We start from the raw sequence: 16,613 nt of genomic DNA, 5'->3' as shown, positions 1-16,613 counted from the left end.
ATGGAAAATATTTGTTTGGAAAATGTCAAATCAGTAAATTTATTATTGAACAATAGAACCACCAGTTTCCGCCTCAGAAATCTTCGAATAGTAATAATAATCCTTTATTGTCACAAGTGGGTTTACATTAACACTACAATGAAGCTACTGTGAAAAGTCCCTAGTCACGACATTGCGGCACCTGTTCGGGTACACGGAGGGAGAATTCAGAATGTCCAATTCACCTAACAGCACGTCTTTCGGGACCATTGGGAGAAAACCAGAGCACCCGGAGGAAACCCACGCAGACACGGGGAGAACATGCAGACTCCACACAGACAGTGACTCAAGCCGGGAGTCGAACCTGGGACCCTGGCACTGTGAAGCAACAATGCTAATAGTGCGAGTGTTGAATGGTCAGTGATGAATCAGGCATCCTAACACCCCTCCTGGGTCGTCTGCTTACCTTTCAGACCAGTGGGTATATCTGGACAGATTGGTTCCATTCTCGATCGTGGGGCAAAGCTGCAACATTGCATTGATGCACTCATGACTGCCTGCATATTGTTGCTGTAGCTAAACAACCTAAACTTCTGTAACGTCCTTGGTCACAGATAAGACTTTCTAATTTTAGAGTTACCCTTCGACATACATGAGGCAAAGATCTCCCACACATTCAGTATAGTTCTGAGTTTTGCTTGTCAAAAACAGCACCTTGATTCCAAGGAAATCCCCAATCATATTAGCCAAGCTGAATGCCAAGTCTTAGAGGAATTTAGACCTTCTGTTATCATTCACCTCCCACAGCTTTGTTGATAATCCTGATGATTTCAAAATCAACAGAAAAATTGTCAACATGCCTAGACATGACAGGTCTTGTATCCTTGATTTTAAGATCTTTGTTTACATAAGAGAGGTCGCAGACAGATCCAAATATTCAGAGCGTCCTATTTCCTATCGAACAAGTTATCTCCGACCCTGTCGCCTTGATGGTTTGTCGCCTATCCCTATTAAGGTCTGTTTCATGTGTTTGAACATGTGTTATTTTCCTCGCATTGTCCATCTACCCACTCAACTTTAAAGCAATTTCTTTATGGCATTTCCTCTACAGATTCCTCTTCCACCCCCACCCTGAAAATGTAAACAGTGAGCAGATCAGCCCACATTAAGACAAGTCTGGATGTTACCCAAGTGCCAGTCAAATGGCCAACTTGAGCAAGAAAACCCCACCAGTCTCGCCTGACCCTGCTCCCCAATCAGTATCTAGAAGGGTGGGGTGGAATAGGTCACCACTGACCAGAGGTTGTAAGTGGACGAGCAAAAACAAATTTGAGAGAGAGAAAGAGAGAAAAAAGGGAAACTTGCAGGGCCATGAGAAACAGAACAGTGGTGTGGAACTACTTGGATAATGCACTCAAAGACGCATAGACACAAGAGGTTATAAATGGCCACTTAGTGGTTAGCATTGTTGCCTCACTGCGCCGAGGTCCCAGGTTCGATCCCGGCTCTGGGTCACTGTCCATGTGGCATTTGCACATTCTCTCCCTGTTGTGGGTTTCGTCCCCACAACTCAAAGATGTGCATGGTAGGTGGATTAGCCAGACTAAATTGTCCCTTAATTGGAAAAAATGAAGTGGGTACACTAAATTTATTTTTTTAAAAATTTTAAATGGCCACTTGATACACTATATTAACATCTTAGCTACAGGAATCTGGCCAGAAGCTGTAAAAACCTGCAAGGCGTGTTCACCGCCTTATCTGTTAAAGCCCTTTCTCTTGGTAGCACGGTGGTTAGCATGGCCCAGGTTCCCGGGTTCAATTACCGCCTCAGGTGATTGTCTGTGTGGTGTTTGCACTTTCTCCCCCTGTCTGCATGGGTTTCCTCTGGGTGCTCAGGTTTCCTCTCACAGTCCAAAAGATGTGCAGGTTAGGTGGATTGGCCATGCTAAATTGCCCCTTAGTGTGCATCAGGTTAGATGGGGTTATGGGGTAGGGCGGAGGCGTAGGGTTAAGTAGGGTGCTCTTTCCAAGGGCCGGTATAGACTCAATCGGCCGATCTGTAGGGCTTAAGGCAGGAATGAGCTTGAATACTCACTTACTTGGAGAGGCAGCTGCACCACTCTGAAAACTCAACACTATTCAGAACAGATTTCTCAACTTCATACCAATCCTTAACCTTACTAGGATGCAATGGATGTAGTTTGCAAGGTCCTCAGGCTACAGTACGCCAATCCCACCATGTTACTTTAACAATACCTCACTCCTCTGCGACCTCTATCCCTTAAGCAATGCTGAAGACTGAAATGCACTGGGAACACTATCCACACTTAGGTGTCCCGAATCATTGTCCCTCGATCGCTACACTGGAATTCACTAATCAATATCATTACCATAAAAGGAGAGTTCCACTTAAACATGACTTAAAGCTCACTACTAACCCAGCGTGCCACCTAAAAAACTTCGGCAATAATTCAAAAAGGACAGCAGTTTCCAAAAGTCCTGCTGCGAGATCTTGCATAAACAACTATACAACTTTAATAAACATACAACCCGTCATCAAAGGGACATTCTTCCAGAAGGAAACTGTTACCAGTCGAGAGCCTGCGGACATCAAAGTTTTAAAATAAGCTATCTGATGTCGACTGTGGGTCAGCATTGTGCCTACGGACATTAAAAGCCCTGAAGAGTCAATATCAGGAAATGTAGCTCCATTGTGCACAGAATTATCCCCATTCACCAGAGACCCATTGTCGCTGGATAGTGTTCTCTCAGGGATTCCTCGGCGCCACTCCCAATAAGGTTCACCCATAGCCCCTTTCTCTCGCGAACAAACAAGAACCACTAAATATCCCCAGTAGAACAATGGGCTGTGCAACACATGGAGCCTTCATTCAAAGTGGATTTGTTCAGGAAATCAGAAGCCTGTTCAAGAATGTCAAAGTGTTCCCGATTCTCTGGGCCCGCCACTCACTTTCATCACCGAAAACAAAAATAGCTTTTATTGCATCATCCACTTAAATAAAGATATCGACTCACAAAGGCCACTGTTTGTAACAATAGACTTCTATCCCAAGCAACTTCAATCATAACGCAGAATGGAGAGGAGCCAACACCCTCAAGTACAGTTGGCTCGGTTTCCTTTACTTTATGAGGCCGTGTGTCCTTGTCCTCAATTTCCTCCCCGAGGGCTGCCCCTGCAGCAGTGGCTGCCACCCTCTAGCACCTTATCACGTGACTAGTCAGCACATGACTGGAAACAAACTTCTTCCACTGACCTTTTTGCCGGTCACGGGGACATTGCAGTCAAACCGTCATCAGCTAGTGTCCATACCAATGTACTTGGCCCATGTAGTTGCTGAAACAAGATGGGTGGCACGGTAGCACAGTGGTTAGCACTGTTGCTTCACAGCACCAGGTACCCGGGTTCGATTCCCGGCTTGGGTCACGGTCTGTGCGGAGTCTGCACGTTCTCCCCGTGCCTGCGTGGGTTTCCTCCGGGTGCTCCGGTTTCCTCCCACAGTCCAAAGATGTGCAGGCTAGGTGGATTGGTCACACTAAATTGCCCCGTAGAGTCCAAATGTTAGGCGGGGTTGTTGGGTTACGAGGGGGCGGGGTTAGGGTGGTGGTGTGGGCGTAGGTAGGCTGCTTTTTCAGGAGCTGGTGTAGACCTGGTGGGCCGAATGGCCTCCTTCTGCACTGTAAATTCAATGATTCTAAACCATTTACAGAGGGCTAATCACTGCTCCACCTCTGATCTGCTATCTTGCTGGTTCTATACTGTTCCGTGCCTCACAGGTTCGCACCTTTGAACTGCCAGGATACTCTTGATAGACCAGTGCGCAAGTATTACCTGTACCACAGCGATCAGTGTGGAATTGGATAACAATATACTGTGTGCCTCAATTTTTCTCCTAAACCTTTCACTAACCTCAATGATAATGCCAAACCTACCCCAATAACCAAACAACTGAGATTGGTCTCCAAAAATGTAATTTATTTCATTAATTCCAATGCGGATATTTATAACTGGGCTGGGCAAGTTTGATACTTATAGAAGAAAGTGGAGTGCACGCACTTTAGCAGGAGTGAGGGAGGTGTAGGTGAAATTGAGAAGGTCCTTCAGTAGCTTTGATGCCAAAAATCCCATGTCCATGTTCTGCTTCATTCATGCAGTAATAATCACAACTCGCCTCATAGAATTTACAGTGCAGAAGGAGGCCATTCGGCCCATCGAGTCTGCACCAGCTCTTGGAAAGAGCACCCTACCCAAGGTCCATACCTCCACCCTATCCCCATAACCCAGTAACCCCACCCAACACTAAGGGCAATTTTGAACACTAAGGGCAATTTAGCATGGCCAATCCACCTAACCTGCACATCTTTGGACTGTGGGAGGAAACCGGAGCACCCGGAGGAAACCCACACACACACACACGGGGAGAATGTGCAGACTCCGCACAGACAGTGACCCAAGCCGGGAATCGAACCTGGGACCCTGGAGCTGTGAAGCAATTGTGCTAACCACCATGCTACCGTGCTGCCTCAGTACCTTGTCTGGATTCAGGTCAGGTGGGATGGGGTGTGTGGCAATGGTGCACACAGGAAGTCAGAGCAAAAGCACCCAGTGTTCAAGTTCCTTCCCGCAACAATAGTCCTCTGCTGGGAAGAGCAGGCCCGAGCCCAGATATCATGACCCCAAGTCTGGAGTACCCTGACACCGTCCATCAAGACTCCCCATTGACAAATGAATGCCAAACAAGAACAGGGTGTTCAGGATGGTTAACACAAGGTTGCAGAGGTTCACGCAGATGGGAAATGGTGGTCCATTTGGATTGCAAGAAGCAGCGGGTGAAAGATCAAAATGTGAAGGTGTTTGATGTTCACAATTCCAGTGCATTGTAACAAAAATAAATAACTCCCCACTTTTGTGTCAAGATAACACAACATATCTTACACTAACCATCTGCATTTGGCTCCAATTCCACACTGACATTGACATAGAAACGGAGGCTGTCTTCAGACATGGTCGACGCATTTACAGTTTCATAGGTTTCATCCGCTCCATGCCCTCGACCCTCGCTGCTGTCTTCTTCACGGTCAGGTTGCATATCATCTGAAACAAAACAAAACGGTCCTGTTCGTGAGGTCCTCAACCAAGATTGCCCTTATCCCAGAGGTAAATAGCTGGGGTTTATTTGAAGAAGAAACGTCAGTACACCCAGGTTAGATCAGTCAACTCGGGGTTACCAACTCTGCTTACACCTATTCCTGGAGACAGCATCACATGACTTCCTGCTGGTAATCTACCCCAGCCCCATTTCCTGCTATTGGTCAGGGCAGCACGGTAGCACAAGTGGATCGCACTGTGAGATCACAGCGCCAGGGACCCGGGTTCGATTCCCCGCTGGGTTTACACTGCCTGTGCGGAGTCTGCACGTTCTTCCCGTGTCTGCGTGGGTTTCCTCCGGGTGCTCCGGTTTCCTCACACAGTCCAAAGATGTGCAGTTAGGTGGATTGGCCATAATAAATTGCCCTTAGTGACCAAAAAAAGGTTAGGAGTTATTGGGTTACCGGAATAGGGTGGAAGTGAGGGCTTAAGTGGGTCGGTGCAGACTCGATGGGCCGAATAGCCTCCTTCTGCACTGTATGTTCCAACAGTCCATCTTCAAAGTTCCCTACCTTCCTGAACCAATCACAAATCAATATCCAATTGGACGGCTCCCAGCTATCAAACAATGGGATTTTATCCTATTTCAGGAGTTTTTGTTTCATTACTCAAAATAAATCTCCAAATCCAATTTTCTTTGTTTAAGAAAAACATTTTTTTTTTTAATAAACGCCTCCACAATTATTCTCAGGGCTGCTTTTACGCAGCCCCGAGATTAATCTTAGATTCCTGGAGAACCTACAGTCAACCTACACAAAATGTGTCTACTCATACAGGGCAGTAACAAAACATCTGTTAAAAACTCTCCCACCCCACTCTACTGCCACCAAAACAAAACTCCAGGGGTAATTAAGTTAAACAGTAATTACTAATAAAATGGTATCTTGGTAAAAATCAGAATACTTCATCTACCAGGGAGCTCTGTACACTGCATCTACCCAGGAACATCAGGATCTCAATAAATGTGCAATGTGGAGGCGACAGGGGTCTCAGCTACGGGCTGGAGAGCCAGGTTTCCACACCACCTCTTTACTCACTGCATCTTTAACCACAGGCCAATGGACAACACGTTGGCGCAGTGGTTAGCACTGCTGCCACACGCCGCTGAGGACCCGGATTCAATCCCAGTGCCGGGTCACTGTCCGTGTGGAGTTTGCACATTCTTCCCGTGTCTGCGTGGGTCTCGTCCCCACAACCCAACAAGTGTAGGTAAGGTGGATTGGCTACGTTAAATTGCCCCTTAATTGGAAAAAATAATTTATTTTTAAAAAGTTTTTAAAAAACCACAGGCCAGCGGCAGGTTTCCACGGGATCAAGCATGCCGGTGACAAAGGTCCACTTACGGAGAGTTGTCGGCCATAGCTGGGTGTCCTCACTTGGGGGGTGTGGGGCAGTGCCCATGTGTGTTGGGGTGACATTGCCCATGGGTGGGAGGTGTGAGGGCCCCACAAGCTCACTTAGAGATTGGGGCACCCTTTCAAAATGGTGGGCCGGTCTCGGAGTTCAGCTCTCCAGTGCTAAAACGGTGAGAAACTAATAGCGGTGGCAACTGGCCGACAGAAAAACCCGCCACAAATGAACTTAGAAATCTTTAGGGAGCATCGTGCCCACCGAGGTTGAGAGGAGGTAGTGGTATTGTCACTGGACTAGAGTGAGCTTTGCACGCTCCCAGTGAGACAGAGAGGACACACCCAGAATGAGGCACGTCGAAGAGTGAGTTTGGGAGCTGGGAATTTGAAGCTAGGTGGGAATTCGAGGCTGGGTGGGGAGGAGGTGCTTTTTATCCCTCGATTTGTTACACTCAAATTTCCAGTGAGTGGTCTTGCCCTGCGACAGGTGACTACAAGGGAGAGTGCTGATTGGTGCATAGCAGGTAAGTCCTTAACTTCTATCGCTTATAATACTTTCTTGATTTCTAATCTGTAAGGGTAGTACAAGGACCAGGAAAGAAGGGCCATAGAGAACTGGATTTAATCTAATATAAAGTACTCGCCAAGGTTCAATTTAATTTAAAGGGGTAAACCATGGCAGGAGAGCTCAAAGTCTTGGTTTGCTCCTCTTACACCATGTGGGAGCAATTCCAGTTCCCCGGCCCAGCATGCATGCAGGAAGTCTCTGCAGCTACAGCTCCTGGAAGCTCGAGTTTCAGAGCTGGAGCGGCGGCTGGAGACATAGTGGAGCGTCCGCGAGTTGGAGAGTATCGTGGATAGCACGTATAGAGGGGTGTTCACACCGCAGGCTCAGACTCCACAGGTAGAAAGGGAATGGGTGACCACCAGACAGAGCAAGAGAGCTAGGCAGGTAGTGCAGGAATCCCCTGTGGCCATTCCCCTGCAAAAGAGTGCAAGGTAGCTAGTAATATAAAGGAAGGTAGGACAAATTTATTTCAATATATAAAAGGTAAGAGAGAGGCAAAAATAATAATTGGACCACTGGAAAATGTGGCTGGAGAAGTAATAATAGGAAACAAAGAAATGTCAGACAAACTGAATACTTTGCATCAGTCTTCATCGTGGAAGACACCAGTGGGATGGCAGAGTCCAGGAGAACCAGGGGGCAGAGTTGAGTGCAGCGACCATTACTAAGGAGAAGGTTCTGGGGAAACTGAAAGGTCTGAAAGTGGATAAGTCACCTGGACCAGATGGACTACACCCCAGGGTCCTAAAAGAGATAGCTGAGGAAATTGTGGAGGCATTGGTGATGATCTTTCAGAAATCACTGGAGGCCGGAAGGGTCCCAGAGGACTGGAAGGTGGCTAATGTAACACTACTGTTTAAGAAGGGAGGGAGGCAGTAGACGGGAAATTATAGGCCGGTTAGCCAGACTTCGGTCATTGGTAAGATTTTAGAGTCTGTTATTAAAGACCAGATGGCGAAGTGCATGGTAAAATAGAACTGAGTCAGCACGGCTTTGTCAAAGGGAGATCGTGTCTGACAAATCAGTTAGAGTTCTTTGAGGAGGTAAGAAGGAAGTTAGACAAAGGAGAACCAGTGGACATGATTTATTTAGATTTCCAGAAGGCCTTTGACAAGGTGTCGCATAGGAGACTGTTAAATAAGTTAAGCCCCCATGGTGTTAAGGGTAAGATCCTGGCATGGGTAGAGGATTGGCTGACTGGCAGAAGGCAGAGAGTGGGGATTAAAGGGTCTTTTTCAGGATGGCAACCGGTGACTAGTGGTGTGCCTCAGGGGTCTGTGCTGGGACCACAACTTTTCACAATATACATTAATGATCTGGAAGAAGGTACTGAAGGCACTGTTGCTAAGTTTGCAGATAATACAAAGATCTGTAGAAGGACAGGTCGTTGTTGAGGAAGCAAGGGGGCTGCAGAAGGACTTGGACAAGCTAGGAGAGTGGGCAATGAAATGGCAAATGAAATACAATGTGGAAAAGTGTGAGGTTATGCAACTTGGAAGGAGGAATCTAGGCATAGACTATTTCCTAAATGGGGAAATGCTTCGGAAATCAGAAGCACAAAGGGACTTCGGAGTCTTTGTTCACGATTCTCTTAAGGTTAATGTGCAGGTTCAGTCAGCAGTTAAGAAGGCAAATGCAATGTTAGCATTCATGTCAAGAGGGCTAGAATACAAGATCAGGGATGTACTCCTGAGGCTATATAAGGGCTCTGGTCAGACCCCATTTGGAGTATAGTGAGCAGTTTGGGGCCCCGTCTCTAAGGAAGGATGTGCTGGCCTTGGAAAGGGTCCAGAGAAGGTTCACAAGAATGATCCCTGGAATGAAGAGCTTGTCGTATGAGGAACGTTTGAGGACTCTGGGTCTGTACTCGTTGGAGTTTAGAAGGATGAGAGGGGATCTTATTTAAACTTACAAGATACTGCGAGGCCTGGATAGAGTGGATGTGGGGAGGATGTTTCCACTTGTAGGAAAAACTAGAAGCAGAGGGCACCATCTCAGCAGAAAGGGACGATCCTTTAAAACAGAGTTGAGGAGGAATTTCTTCAGCCAGAGGGTGGTGAAGCTGTGGAACTCTTTGCCGCAGAAGGCTGTGGAGGCCAAATCACTGAGTGTCTTTAAGGCAGAGATAGATAGGTTCATGATTAATAAGGGGATCAGGGGTTATGGGGAGAAGGCAGGAGAATGGGAATGAGAAAATATCAGCCATGATTGAATGGCGGAGCAGACTCGATGGGCCGAGTGGCCTATTTCTGCTTCCATGTCTTATGGTGTCAGGGGGGAGCATTTCAGATTCCGGAGGCATTGGGACCGGTTCTGGGGGAGCTGGGCCCTGTACAAATTGGACGGGTTGCAGCTGGGCAGGACTGGGATTGATGTCCTAGGGGGAGTGCTTGCTAGAGCAGTTGGGGAGGGTTTAAACTAATATGCCAGGGGGAAGGCAACCTATGTAAGGAGTCAGAGAAAGAGGGAGCAAGGGCAAAAACAAATGGTAGAAAGGGGAATGCCAAAAGTGATAGGCTGAGGAACCAAGGACAAATTACAAATTTCAAACACGGCTGTGGCAAAAAATATTGGGGGCAAGACAAAAAAATGTTAAAAAGACAAAGTTAAAAAGGCTGTATGCCTTAATGCATGGAGCATTTGAACTAATCGCACAGATAGATGTAAACGGGTACAATATAATTGGGATTTCGGAGACATGGCTGCAGGGTAACCAGAGATGGCAACTGAATGTCCCAGGGTTTTCAATATTTAGGAAGGACAGGCATAAAGGAAAAGGTGGTGGTGTGGCACTGCTGGTTAAAGAGGAAATTAACACAATAGTGAGAAAGGATATTAGCTCTGACAATGTGGAATCTGTATGGGTAGAGGTGAAAAATACCAAAGGGCAAAAATCACTTGTGGGTGTTCTATGTAGACCCACAAAGTGCAGTGGTGAGGTTGGGAATGGCATTAAACATAAAATTAGAGATGCATGTAATGAGGGAATATTTGTGATCATGGGTGATTTTAATCTGCATATAGATTGGGCAAAACAAATTAGCCACTGTAACGGAGAGGAGGAATTCCTGGAGTGTATAGGGGATGGTTTTCTTGACCAATATGTGGAGGAACCAACTGGAAAGTAGGCCATCTTCGACTGAGTACTGTGTAATGAGATGGGAATCATTACCAATCTAGCTGTGCGAGACCCCTTGGGGATGAGCGACCATAACATGATGGAATTTTTATCAAGTTGGAGAGTGAAGTAGTTGATTCGGAAACTAGGGCGCTGAATCTTAATGAAGGAAACTATGAAGATATGAGGCGCGAGTTGGCCTTGATAGATTGGGGAGAGTTACTTAAAGGGATGACAGTGGATAGGCAATGGCAAACGTTCAAGGAACGCATGGGGGAATTACAGCAACTGTTCATTCCTCTGGCACAAAAGCAAACTGGGTAAGAGGGCCACTTCAGGGCTTACAAAGGATATTAGAGATAGTATCCAATCCAAGGAACAAGCATACAGATTAGCCAAGAAAAATAATAGGTCTGAGTATTGGGAGCAGTTTAGAATTCAGCAAAAAAGAACAAGGGATTGATTAAGAAGGGGAAAATAAAGTACAAAAGTAAGCTTGCAGGGAACATAAAGACTGACACCAAAAGAGAAAATGCTGGAAAATCTCAACAGGCCTGGTAGCATCTGTAAGAAGAGAAAAGATCTGACGTTTCGAGTCCAGATGACCCTTTGTCAAAGCTAAAAGGCATAGAAAGTGGGAGATATTTATACTGGAGGGTGAGGGAATGAAAGATGAGTCATAGCCACATATACCAAGGGGAGCGAGTGCTAAGGGCAGTCCCCAGAGAGAATAAAAGGTGTGAAAGGCCAAACGGCAGAGAAAGTAACATCAGAGGGTAAGCTGTGACAGATGTAGATGTGGGGGGGTAGGGGGGACATGGTTGGGAGAGAGGTAAAATGCGAAAAGGTGGGGGGGGGGGGGGGGAAAGGGGAAGCAAAGGATAGAAAAGGTAAGGAAAGGGGGGGATCAGATAGGGGGAAAGAGTGGGGGTGGGATATATATATAAAGAAAGACAAGAAAGAAATAAAAGGTAAAAGACAGTCAATATGAAATGGAATGAAAACAAAGGGGTCGAGGTGGGGTAGAGCTAATTTACTGAAGTTGTTGAATTCAATGTTGAGACTGGAAGGCTGTAGTGTGCCTAACCGGAAAATGAAATGCTGTTCCTCCAGTTTGCATTGAGGCTTAGTGGAACATTGCAGCAGGCCAAGGACAGACACGGGCTCCCATGCCCTCGGATCGAGGCGGGACCACTAACCCCATCCGAGGCCTCAGATCAAGGAGGAGAACTACCCCTACCCGAGGCCTCAGATCGATGAGGGACCAAAGCATACGTGAGTGATAGCAGGAAGGGTGTCTCCAGGGAGGGGGGCTGTCAGCAGTAAGGAAATGGGGTGGCTTTGAAAGCCCACACCCTAATTCCTGATGCCAGATCCCTCAATCAGGGAGCAAGTGCCTTTGAACGAGACAGCCTGGGGAGGCTGCAAGCACACATACCAGGGTTTTCCCATCAGTCGCCCCATGTGGCAAGATTCCAGCTGGGTTAATACCAGCGTCTGCAGGACAAAATCCTTAAGTGGGCATTAATTACTAACTTAAGGGCCTCAATTATCAGAGAGGAGGCAGAAAGTGCTTGGGTCCCCACTCACTAACATGCCATCTGACTAATGCACCCCACCCCCACACCTTTTAGCTGGATGACTCCGCAAAAGTTTGTATCCTCACCAAATTCTTCTCCACAACAGCAATGCCCTATTATTTAAAAAAACAAAATTTAAGGGGTCTAAATCCACGTGGCTTTGGTTAGATATAATTCTGTCTGCGGCCAGCTCTTCCTGTAGTGCTGGAGTTTGGTTTTAAATCCATCCTGCAGACATAAAGCAGCATCGACACGGGCTGACAATGACATTTTCTCTCTCGCTCACTCCTACCCTCAAGGGAGAAGGCAAAAACCACACAAACAATACACACAGGCTATTTGGCTTGCAATTTGTGTCACTCATACTGAATAGGCCCAAAGCATAAGTGGCGTATGGGACTATTATACAGTACTGCTCCCTCAAAAGAGCACGACAGATTGGGTAGTTAGCAGACTGCAGAGAGTTCCTGTTTACTCAGCAAAAGCGCTTGATCCTAAATAGCTCCAGCAAGAAAGATATTACCTTCAGCTACCTAGCATCCAGCTCTATTTAGGGTCCCCACCACATAAACAGGCCATTTGGATCAGCAGGCCTGGCCTGAACCAGCATATCCATGTTCCACACCAGCCTCCTTCTATCTTGCTTCATTGCAGTCCATCAAATTATCCTTCAAAACCTGTCTTTTTGCCTACTACCCAGAGGTAATAGGCAGAGGTGAGGTGAGAGTGACTGCCCTTGACATCAAGACAGCATTTGACCGAGTACGGCACCAATCAGCGCTCGCAAAACTGGAGTCAATAGGAATCAGGGGGGAAACTCTCTGCTGGTTGGAGTCATACCGGGCACAAAGGAAGTTGGCTGTGGTGATTGGAGTTCAATCATCTCATCTCCAGGACATCACTGCAGTAGTTTCTCAGGGTAGTGTCCTGGGCCAAACCATCTTCAGTTGCTTCATCAATAAGGTCAGTAGTGGGGATGTTAGCGGATGACTGCACAATGTTCAGCACCATTCGCAACTCCTCAGATAATGAAGCAGTCCATGTCCAAATGCAACAAGACCTGGACAATATCCAGGCCTGGGCTGACAAGTAGCAAGTTACATTCGCGCCACACAAGTGCCAGGCAATGACCATCTCCTACAAATGAGGATCTAACCATCACCCCTGACATTCAATGGCATGACCATTGCTGAATCCCCCACAATCAACATCGTGGGGGTTACCATTGATCAGAAACTGAACTGCATTAGCCACATAAATAGTGTAATTACAAGAGCAGGGCAAAAGCTCGGAATCCTGTGACGAGTAACTCACCTCCTGACCCCCCCCCAAAGCTTGTCCACCACCTCCAAGGTACAAGTCTGGAGTGTGATGGAACAGTCTCCACTTGCCTGGATAAGTGCAACTCCAATAAAACTCAAGAAGCTCAACGCCATCTAGGATAAAAGATTGGCACCACATCCAAAAACATTTAATCCCTCCACCACTGAGACACAGTGGCAGCTATGTGTACCATCTACAAGATGCACTGCAGCAACTCACGGGCAGCACAGTAGCATTGTGGATAGCACAATTGCTTCACAGCTTCAGAGTCCCAGGTTCGATTCCGGCTTGGGTCACTGTCTGTGCGGAGTCTGCACATCTTCCCCGTGTGTGCGTGGGTTTCCTCCGGGTGCTCCGGTTTCCTCCCACAGCCCAAAGATGTGCAGGTTAGGTGGATTGGCCATGATAAATTGTCCTAAGTGTCCAAAATTGCCCTTAGTGTTGTGTGGGGTTGCTGGGTTCTGGGGATAGGGTGGAGGTGCTGACCTTGGGTAGGGTGCTCTTTCCAAGAGCCGGTGCAGACTCGATGGGCCGAATGGCCTCCTTCTGCACTGTAAATTCTATGATAAACTCACCAAGGTTCCTTCGGCAGCACCTTCCAAACCCACGACCATCTAGAAGGACAAGGGCAGCAGATATATGGGAACCTCACCACCTCCAAGTCATTCACCACCCCGACTTGGAAATGTATCAGCATTCCTTAATTGCTGCTGGGTCAAAATCCGGGATCTCCCACCCTAACAAGCACCGTTGGCGTATCGACACCACATGGATGGCAGCGTTTCAAGATGCTAGCTCACCGCTAACTCTGGGCGGCACGATGGTACAGTGGTTACTGCCTCACAGCTCCAGGGTCCCAGGTTCAATTCCGGCCTCGGGTGGCTGTCTGTGAGGAGTTTGCACTTTCTCCCAGTGTCTGTGTGGGTTTCCTCCAGGTGCTCCGGTTTCCTCCCACAGTCCAAAGATGTGCAGGTTTGGTAGACTGGCCATGATAAATTGCTCCTTCGTGTCCAAAGGTTCGGTGGTGTTACTGGGTTACGGGGATAGGGCCTAGGTAGGTTGCTCTTTCCAAGGGTTGATGCAGACTAGATGGGCTGAATGACCTCCTTTTGCACTGTCGGGATTCTATAATTCTCAAGGGCAATAAATGCAGGTCTTGCCAGCGACGTCTATATCCCACTAATGATTTTTGTTAAATTATACACGGCCATAGTTGGCATTCCCATTTAGGTATATCCAACAAAACGGCCAAGAATGGCCAGTTAAATTTGTTTTTGATTACATTGAAGGAAAGAGGTTGGCCGTGGAGATAAGGAACTCCCAGATCTCCTTTGATTACCACTGTGGGACCAAAGAGCCTCTTTTGATCTCTCATGGAGATTATTCGGATTAAAATGGAATGAGCAAATTCTCAAAATTGATGACAGCAACAATGAAGCCCTCCCACTAGATGTCAGCAACATGCTTTGATCCACGCCGTGTAGTCAATTCAAACAAGGATTCCTCGATTTGATGGAAGGGTTTTTAATTGAGTGTGACGGTGCTGGGGGAACCAAAGGAAGAGAAAAGGAAGAGTCTGATAATTGAAAAGTTTGCCTGACGCAATGCTTGCTGGCAGATACCCCAATAGCCTTCTAGCTAATCAGTATACGGGAGGCTCCGTTATCAGAAGAGCTAAAAATAATTGTTGAGTTTCATTCAACATCATAATTGATTCAAAATGAGAACGAAAATCTTTATTGGATTTATTTAGGTGTTTACAGACAATGTGTCTTTTTGCACAACACTGTACATGTCCCAAGTTGGTACACAAAAACAAACCGTACTTTGTTTCATCAACTCTACCCAGCCTTCTTTGAAGCTTCAAACCCTCCCATCTCCCACTCGCTCCCTTCACTATGCCTCAGGAGTTACTAGACTTACATGTAAAAATGATTGTTTACCCCAATTTAATTTTATCCCACTTAAAAACAGGCTGGAACCGGAGGTGGCACGGTAGCGCAGAGGTTAGCACTGCTGCCTCACGGCGCCCAAGGACCCGGGTTCGAACCCGGCCCACTGTCCGTGTGGAGTTTGCACATTCTCCCTGTGTCTGCGTGGGTTTCACTCCTACAACCCTTAACTGGGGAAAAAAGAATGAGGTAAAAAAAGAATTGAGGTACTTTAAATTTATCCAAAATAAATAAATGAATAAAACAGCTTGGAATCAAGGCAGCAGCATCAACTATCACAACCTCCCAAGTCTAAGAGGCAAAACACTATATTTTACTGGTATAACCTTGTCCTGTCGCTGAAGGAATATGGAATCAGAGGAATCAGCACATCCTTGGACATGGATGGTCACCTCAGCTTGGAATGAAGTCTATAACTGACCAGAAATGAACACGTCTCGATAGTAGATTACAAGTTAGATGCCCCTGAACAGTATGATGCCATTATGTTCTATCTTGTCGATTCCTTCAGAGGTCCCGACTCCCCGATGAAAAGGCAGGAGGTGACACGTTAATAATTGTAAACTAATATAACTACGTTTTCTCCGAAGTGATGCCAAAGCCGGCGTTAGCAATTTGATTGTTGCTTTCAATCCAGAAAAACACTGGACATGGATGGTCGCTTCAGCTTGGAATGACGTCGATAACGGACTAGAAATGATCAGTTCAAATGAACTAGAAATGTCACTGTCTGTGTGAAGTTTGCACATTCTCCCAGTGTCTGCGTGGGTTTCCTCTGGGTGCTCCGGTTTCCTCCCACAGTCCAAAGACGTGCAGGTTAGGTGGATTGGCCATGCTAAATTGCCCCGAGTGTCCAAAAAAAGGTTAGGTGGGGTTACCGGATTATGGGGATAGGATAGGGGTAGGGGTGTTTTTCAGAGGGCCAGTGCAGACTCAATAGGCCGAATGGACTCCTTCTGCACTGTAGATATTCTATGATTCTATCTGGACGTGAAATTGACCAATATCGTCATCACAAAACAAACTCCTATGGCCTGCAGTTGAGGTGGCTGCCTATTTATAATAATCTTTATTGTCACAAGTAAACTTACATCAACACTGCAATGAAGTTATTGTGAAAAGCCCCTAGTCGCCACATTCCGCCGCCTGTTCGGGTACACAGAGGGAGAATTCAGAATGTCCAAATTACCTAACAGCACATCTTTCGGGACTTGTGGGAGGAAACCGGAGCGCCCGGAGGAAACCCATACAGACACAGGGAGAATGTGCAGACTCCGCACAGAGAGTGGCCCAAGCCGGGAATTGAACCCGGGTCCCTGGCACTGTGAAGCAACAGTGTTAACCACTGTGCTGCCGTGCTGCCCTTACATGCTCTTTTAAAGAACAGCAAAATAAAATAATCAAGCAGGGGTGTAGTGGTGACAGCCTCTGTAACCAAGACAAAATATCAATATGGTGTCTCCGTGGTTGATGATTCACCCCAGCCGCAGCTCCCGCTCCCCCACCACCACTTGTGGAAGGCCTCAAGCATGCCGCACTGGAGTGCAACGACTCCCTCGAATGCCCGCTTCCTGGAC

At 46.9% G+C, this 16,613-nt stretch overlaps 1 protein-coding gene across 5 annotated transcripts in view; it reads right to left on the bottom strand.

Annotated features, from left to right (window-relative positions):
• The window catches only part of slc4a11 (solute carrier family 4 member 11), a 400,651-nt gene that overhangs the window by 206,409 nt on the left and 177,629 nt on the right, over nt 1-16,613 (bottom strand). For all 5 annotated transcript variants that reach the window (XM_072497675.1, XM_072497673.1, XM_072497671.1 and 2 more), the window contains one exon: nt 4,940-5,092. In XM_072497675.1, coding sequence (XP_072353776.1) covers nt 4,940-5,087 — 148 coding nt within the window. In that variant the 5' untranslated portion in view covers nt 5,088-5,092. The remainder of the gene's footprint in view (nt 1-4,939; nt 5,093-16,613) is intronic.

The sequence above is a fragment of the Scyliorhinus torazame genome, chromosome 3 (assembly GCF_047496885.1).
Source record: "Scyliorhinus torazame isolate Kashiwa2021f chromosome 3, sScyTor2.1, whole genome shotgun sequence".
NCBI lineage: Eukaryota > Metazoa > Chordata > Chondrichthyes > Carcharhiniformes > Scyliorhinidae > Scyliorhinus > Scyliorhinus torazame.
Note: the sequence above shows the minus strand (reverse complement) of the source record. Positions and strands in the feature narration are given on the sequence as shown.